Source organism: Arachis duranensis, chromosome 1 (genome assembly GCF_000817695.3).
Source record: "Arachis duranensis cultivar V14167 chromosome 1, aradu.V14167.gnm2.J7QH, whole genome shotgun sequence".
Classification (NCBI taxonomy): Eukaryota; Viridiplantae; Streptophyta; class Magnoliopsida; order Fabales; family Fabaceae; genus Arachis; species Arachis duranensis.
In genome coordinates this window covers 323,066-330,679 of record NC_029772.3, presented here as the reverse complement: position 1 = coordinate 330,679, position 7,614 = coordinate 323,066, and the positions used below count along the sequence as shown (strand labels likewise).

The 7,614-nt window shown below is 35.1% G+C and overlaps 1 protein-coding gene across 1 annotated transcript; it reads left to right on the top strand.

Annotated features, from left to right (window-relative positions):
* Nucleotides 1-912: 912 nt before the first annotated feature.
* Nucleotides 913-6,017, top strand: LOC107479434 (mitogen-activated protein kinase kinase kinase 5-like). Its single transcript, XM_052253431.1, has 11 exons — nucleotides 913-1,680; nucleotides 1,992-2,564; nucleotides 2,919-3,006; nucleotides 3,422-3,484; nucleotides 3,582-3,745; nucleotides 3,893-3,968; nucleotides 4,431-4,490; nucleotides 4,583-4,711; nucleotides 4,863-5,072; nucleotides 5,152-5,475; nucleotides 5,567-6,017. The coding sequence occupies exons 1-10, from the start codon at nucleotides 1,217-1,219 to the stop codon at nucleotides 5,308-5,310; spliced, it is 1,986 nt and encodes a 661-aa protein (XP_052109391.1). The 5' UTR covers nucleotides 913-1,216; the 3' UTR covers nucleotides 5,311-5,475; nucleotides 5,567-6,017.
* Nucleotides 6,018-7,614: the final 1,597 nt, after the last annotated feature.

The following is a 7,614-nucleotide window of genomic DNA, read 5'->3' as shown; positions in this document are numbered from 1 at the left end:
ACTGCGTGCCTACCCGGAATTCTCATCCATCGCACACTTGGGCCGCCAAACGCCATCCTTTGTACTAATCTCCGGTTACCTACCGTAACAACTCCCTCAATTGTTAAAAAAAATTAAGAAGATCCATTCTCCAATCTTTCTCATGTATGAATTTAATCTAATTTACTTATACAACTTTGAAAATAATTCTCTTGTAATTTCAAAGCAATTGAGAATCTTGTTAGATTAAAATTAATAAAATATTTAATTATTTAAACAAAAATATTAAATACATAAATATCTATGAGCGAGAAAAATTGCTATATTTAAAAGTAAAAATCTCATCCGTATAAAAAAATAGTTTAAAATTCAAATACCTAAAATCTCATTTAGATAACCAAAGGACAAGACGGTAAAAAGAGTAGTTTAATCCATGGAAGCGATGAAACCAAAGATAATGGTCACGGATACGAGCTACGACACAATATAGGATATACGAACACACAAATTTAAAATTTTTATTAGATACATAATATTTAAATGTGTCTAAATATGTTTAAATTTTATTTTTATTTTTTATTAAAACATAATAGATAAAAAAATACATTATATGTAAAATATATCTAACACCAGAACACACAAATGAAAGAAGTGTCCATATTTGAGTTGATAGGATGAAACAATATGCAACTTGAACTCGGTAATAATAACACGAAACTGTAAAAGGCGAGTGTTAGTAAATTAATTGGGTATGGGGTGAGTTGTTTGTGTGCATTATCTGGCGGGAACTAAAGCACATAGCTATAGCTACCGCCTACCGCGTCCAAAATAGCACAACCCTCCTTATTTCACGCCAACATAATAGTTTTGTTACAACAAAAAAAAAACACAAAGCGAGAGAAATCGAGAGAAAGAGAGAGAGAGAGAGCTCGACTTAGAGGGTAGTTTTCTTCTCTCTGTTTTTCTATCTCTCTTGAAAGCCAGAAATCTAGAACTAATAAGATCACCGCCCTAACGAAAAAGAAACTGCCAAAATCTTTAATGAAGGGACAAAGGTTTTGTTAGGACGCTAGAATAACCACCATGTTAATTAATACACGAAAGATTAACCTTCCTTCTCCCTTGCATTTTGCTCCATGAACCGTTATCATCATTCCATTTCTTCAAATAAAGTTTTCAATAAAATAATAGGGGAATTAGAACTCTTAATCTTATCTTCATTGTACGAGAAATAACCATGCGGTGGATACACCTTACGTTTACCAAAGACAAAGACAAAAACAACTATTACGCTTCTTCTTCTTCTTCCTCCTCCTCTTCTTCTTCTCCCGTCGTTGAAAACCACAAGAAAACATGGCGGTTCCGCAGCGGGAACAAGAAGCGTCTCAACAACGATGGAAAGTCTGGTAACATTTACAAGAAGCATGTTGACGTGGAAGAGGAGGCTGCCTTGGCGATCACGACCACCTCTCCTTCCGGCATTCGCACCACATCCACCTCCTCCTCTGCGTCAGCGTCTTCCTCCGCCATGCCTCTCCCGTTGCCGTTGCCACAGCGTGATGCAGAATCTCGCCAACCGTCACCTGTGAGAACCTCCAGCGGCGCTAGCTCCAATGGCTATCGATCCGCGGAGGATCGGGATCAAACTGATGCTGCGGCAGCTGTCAACGGTTCATCCTTCACGGGCTTCAAGATGAGGAGGTATTGTTTATTGAATAACGCTAATGCCACTTGAAAACCTAATTTGTGTGCAATTATTGAAAGGTTTTGTATCTTTACAAAATAGAATCACGAAATGTATGTAAGATTCTGTATTCTGATTGAATGCCAAAATGGACTAAAACTTCTGTTAGGATTATTATTATTGCATGGACCAGTGTCAATGTTTAATTTTTCTGAAGCTGTTAGAATTATTCCTTATGTTTTTGTTTCTTTTTACTAGCAATATCAATATGCCCTGTGAAATGGATATTGTAAGAATTCTATTTTTTTTTCCCCGAATCTTGTTGCAGTGTTTTTGCTAGCAACAGAGACACAAGGCGGAAGGCTGATCAGATAGAAAATCGCTTGTCACCGAGATCTCAAGAAAACTATTGCTTAAGCCACTCCGGCAGGAGTGGTTCGAGTAGTCCCTTTGCAAGTCCCAAGATCAGTCCATGTAGCACAGATGATTTCGTGCCATATCATTATGTGGCTCCAAAAGGAAACCAATTCTGGTCTGCACCTGAGATAACTAATTCAGAATCATCCATTCATCCAATCTTTGATTTATCGGCGTCTGGCACCGAAACCTCGCCAAAGGGAAGACCTCAGCTACTCCATGTTAAGAGCTCAAGTGGACCTCCATCACCCTTGCACGGCGGCATGATGAATGAGACTGCATCAGCGCGCCGGGCTGAAGGTAATTCTGTCAGTGTCCACCGTTTACCCCTGCCTCCCATGCCCAACTCACCTACCCTAACCGCTGCAACTACCTACTCCCACGCCGCGGGGAGATCAGAATCTTTGCCAATGAAAAGCCAATGGAAGAAAGGGAAACTTATTGGTCGTGGCACGTTTGGAAGTGTTTATGTTGGCACTAATAGGTATGTATATAAATTTAGTTAAATTGAATTCTTATAGTTTTACCAAACTTGTAATTATATCTCTATAGTTTAAACAAAAATGCTATTTGTATACTAAAATAGCTATTATTTATCTGTGTAGTTTAGCTTATTTTTAATGCGTATTTTATATTTCAAGATATATTATATATAGTGGCTGATTTTAGTGTATACCTAGTATAATTATAGTTTAAAATCATTCAATTAGGTTCCTATACTGTTTGAATTTTCTAATTAGGTCCTGATTGTATCCAAATTTGTTAAAGTTTTTATGTACTTGATGCTCTTCTCTTCAGTCTCTTCAAAGGATTTGAAATAATTTTCTCTTCTTGATAGAGAAACTGGAGCATTGTGTGCTGTGAAAGAAGTAGAATTATGTCACGAGGATCCAACTTCCATAGAGTCTATAAAGCAGTTAGAGCAGGTTGGTTATTCATTACTTTGAGTTCTCTTAGCATACATACATAAAACAATGGGATGGTGAATTTGTGATTATGATGATCAAAATGTTTAATCATGAAAAGTATGATGAACAATGCAACTCTTTTAGTTGCAATACTTGATCATCAAAAATAATTCTAGTTCCTAGGAAGATAAGAGATCTAGTTTAAGTTAACTGGTCAATTATTTACTTAATTTACCTATTTTCTTTGTCTGATGCCATATATTTTTTCTTGATAACTCTTAAATTTCATAGATACTGTCCAACTACATTAATGTGGTTCTCATTACCTGATCTTTTTAATGAATTGGAAATAAAATCTTGTGCTAATAAATTATGAAACAATGGAAGGTGGTGCATTCTTTATCCTTATTACTAACCTTTACCTATTTTTCAGGAAATTAAAGTTCTTAGCCAACTGAAACATTCAAATATTGTGCAGTACTATGGTAGTGAAGTAGTAAGTGATCTTCTACTTGAACCTTAGGTACCCAATATTGATAATTTATTTCTATTACAACCTCAACCTTATAACATCATTATGTTATTTTTCATAGGTTGAAGACAAATTCAATATTTATCTGGAATATGTACATCCTGGTTCAATTAATAAATATGTCCGCGACCATTGTGGTGCCATAACAGAATCGGTCGTTAGGAATTTTACTCGCCATATTCTTTCAGGGTTGGCATACTTGCATAGCAAGAAAACAATTCATAGGTACGGACCCATGCTCGGTATGCTCATACTAGCTGCAGCTTGAAACCTATGTACATAGATACACAAGTATTCAATTACTTTTGTTTATGTCTGGAAAACTGTTTTTCCTGTAACATAATTGTTTTGTTCATTTTGGATTATGAATAGGGACATTAAAGGGGCTAATTTGCTTGTCGATTCGGCAGGAGTTGTCAAACTTGCTGATTTTGGAATGTCAAAGCATGTGAGTTCCAAGTATCCTCCTAACAATAATTACTTTGTCTTGTGTCATGTCTGCAAGGTTCCTTAAACTAATTGGTTTTGAAACTTAGGCATTAGAACACACAGGATTTAAGTTAAAAGGCTCAAACTTATTGCTTTTAAAAAACTATCTATTGGTTGAGATTTCTAATGTCCTGATCTCTTAAAGTAGACTAAGTTGTCTCTCAGTAGAAGATTTTGATAATAAGGTCCTTAATCTGCTAGTTTTCCTTTCTTAAATTATGTTTATTCATGATCTGATGTTTATTATATGTAGTTGAAATGAGATCCTTCCTTAAGGGTAACCTATTGATCAGTTTGAATCTCCGGACTACTTAGACAATTTTTAATTTCCTTTTTTCTTTTTTTTTTAGTTGCACTTCCATGATTTAACCGTTAATCTTTATATTTGATGAAAATAATTTTGAACCTCGATGTTACACAGCTTAATGGATATGAAGGTAATCTCTCTTTGAAGGGAAGTCCATATTGGATGGCTCCAGAGGTATGTTATTCTTATTATTATTCTACGTTACTATCTGATACCTTAATCCATTCCTCTGTAATTCATTGACAATCCAATCAATTCTGTTACAGCTTATGCAGACTGTTGTTATGCATAAGGATAACAACTCGGATCTAGCTTATGCTACTGATATTTGGAGCCTCGGTTGTACAATCATTGAAATGTTCAATGGGAAGCCTCCATGGAGCGAGTTCGAAGGAGTAAGCATAGCGAAATTTTCTGTCATCTCTTTTCAATTTATTAAGCTCTGTCTAAATTAAAAGCAAATAATAGACATGATAAGTTTTTAAGACAATGTTTGTGTACAAGTCCATAACTTCCTTTCAATTTTAATTTGATACAATTATGCAGGCTGCAGCAATGTTTAAGGTTATGAAAGATACCCCGCCTATACCGGAAACATTGTCAGCCGACGGCAAAGATTTCTTGAGGTGCTGCTTTAGAAGAAATCCGGCAGAGCGACCTACTGCTGCAATGTTACTCGAACATCGATTTTTGAAGAACTCTCAACCGATGGATGTTACACCTTCCACTCAATTGTACAATGGAACAACAATCATGGTACATAATATAATTCTCCTGCTGCTTTATATTTGCCAAAATCATTCAGTTCGCAACTAAGTTTTTCTTATGTTTGCAGGATAAAACTCTAGGCCCTCATAGTCCCACAGGGCATCTAGAAAATATACCTGATCAGATATCTATCTCGTGCGAGAAGATTGCGAAGTTGAAAGCTGCAGAGCGGCGAGGAATTCTTATTCCTAGCTTGGATATCTTGCCAGCATACCAAAGACAATAACTAGTTAGCTACATCGTGTCCTTGATCTTTCGCTCTTCGTCGCGCGTCCCCTGTAGCTCAACCCCTTAAGCATGATTTTTTTATGTGCTGGAATTGAGCAAATATCTCACAATGTAGCTTCTGCATAACATCACTAAAATATATGGAGAAGGAAAAGAGAAAATGGTATTTTTTTTATCACTCTTGTTAATGGAATTTTCATCATTTATGATAACAATTGGGCTTGTTTAACTAATCAACATATCGAATCTTGTAGGTTACTTGCTTCTATTGAGGTTCTTCATCAAGATTATCACTAAAGAGTGATGTTGCTTCTAGAAGAAGGTATGTTGCATGCAAGCAGATCATAGTAGCAGTTTTTGTATTATAGTAATGTTTATGCTTGACTTAGAAGATTGCAGCAATTAACCTTCTAAGCAAAGGGAATAATTCTCCCTCCATCAGCATTACAATGAATTGAATATGTAAATATAATTAGGATACACCTTCCTAGTTTTGATGGGGATTGTGATTATGATATGGGAGGGGCAGTGTATGTTAGTCAACTCCAGTTGTGTTATATTTTTAATAATGATACTTGAATATTGGAATATTAGTCTTAGATTATAAAAAATTGCCCTGCCCGGCCAAACAAAGGAAAACAGAACACAAGAGCATACTCTTATGAATTCACCCATAAAGCAGCGCGTACCAATTTACACGTATTGCGTATCAATTTATCTGCCTATCGGAACAGCATATATATATTTTTTATATAAAATATTTTATTTACTAATAACATACTGCGTACCGCGTATCCATTCCCGTATCGGAATGTATTGTATTCCATGCAACTTTACACAATAGTTGCAACATTTGAATGCTCTACTTGTCCTAATTAAGATGGAAGAATAAATAATTTGGGTGTATTATTTAATATGTTCCTAAATTCTAAAGCTATCCTCAACAAAAACATTTGCTTGATAATATATTATCATTGAATGATGTAACTCAACTGTAAAAAGTTATTTAAAGAAATAAAAAATGTCTCATATCTATAAAGGTCATACACTTATTTAGATCGCCCTCCTTTTAACGAGTTTGTACAAGGTTGGGTAATGACTCGTTCTCCATTCTTGGAGTCTCAAGTTGGACTCATACTGATCGTTGGAGGTTGATTATATTTGTTTTATCAAGTAAATTTTGCGATTCGTTTTAAGGTTTCATCCTTTAAATTTGTTTTTGTACGAGTAGTTTATTGAGGCTAGACTATAATCTGTTTATATAACTTCTTATATAAATTTGGACCTCGTCGTTTTATCTTATCGACCATCTAAGTTGGGTGATAATTTTTGCGCTTTATCGAACTTAAATTGGTGCATGTAGTAGAACAATCAATCATAAAAACCGAATAAATGATGAATTATCATTAATGGAAATAATTTACGGATACTATTTATTACTAAGAGTTTTCTTAATTTTAACTCTTAACCCTTGATATGATGCCTCGTTAAAACTTCCTTCAAAAAAATCCTTTTTGAGAAAAAGCTATAAAGTCGAAAAAAAAGTACACTAGGAAACAAGGTTCGCTTTCTAGCTGTAGTATCTCTTCATGTTGCATGCGTACCATGACCTAGGAAGTTAGTTTCTTTGTAGTAACATTTTCCCAGGACTTCAACAATCTTGTAAGGTCATTTCCAGTGTACAGCCAACTTTTCTTCGCCCAAATTTTGTACTCCGATATCATTCCTGATTAGTATGAAGTTGTTCATGGCGAAACTTCTTCTGATGACTTTTTATTGTATCTCGTGGTCATCTTTTGTTTCAATGCTTCCTCCCTTATCCAAGCTTGATCTCAGATTTTCGGGAGTAGGTCGAGTTCTTCCTTTTGAACTTAAATATTTTTCACTTTATTGTAGAATCTTACCCTTGGATATTCTCCATTGACTTCAATAGAAATCATGACTTCTGTACTATAAGTAAGTCGGAAAGGATATTCTCCCATTGTGAAATGGAGAGTTGTCTGATATTTCTATAAAATTTTTGAGAATTCCTCAGCCCATGCTCTTTTTGCACATTGTAGTCTTCTTTTTAGCTTCGTCAATATGATTTTATTTACAGCTTCTGCTTGTCTATTGGCCTGAGGGTGTTCTATTGATGTGAATTAGTGTTTAATCTTAAGGTTTGCTACCAAACTTCTGAAAATTGAATCGGTGAACTGGATACCATTGTTTGTAGTGATAGAGTATAGGACTCCAAATCGGGTAATAATATTTTTGTAGAGGAATTTCTGACTTCTTTGAACTGTGATTGATGATAAAAGTT

Excerpts from the sequence above, each read along its gene's own strand:
- LOC107479434 (XM_052253431.1), top strand. The coding sequence starts at position 1,217 with ATGCGGTGGATACACCTTACGTTTACCAAAGACAAAGACAAAAACAAC. Across the intron at positions 1,681-1,991 it reads ACGGGCTTCAAGATGAGGAG|TGTTTTTGCTAGCAACAGAG; the intron begins GTATTGTTTATT and ends ATCTTGTTGCAG. Across the intron at positions 3,485-3,581 it reads AGTACTATGGTAGTGAAGTA|GTTGAAGACAAATTCAATAT; the intron begins GTAAGTGATCTT and ends TATTTTTCATAG.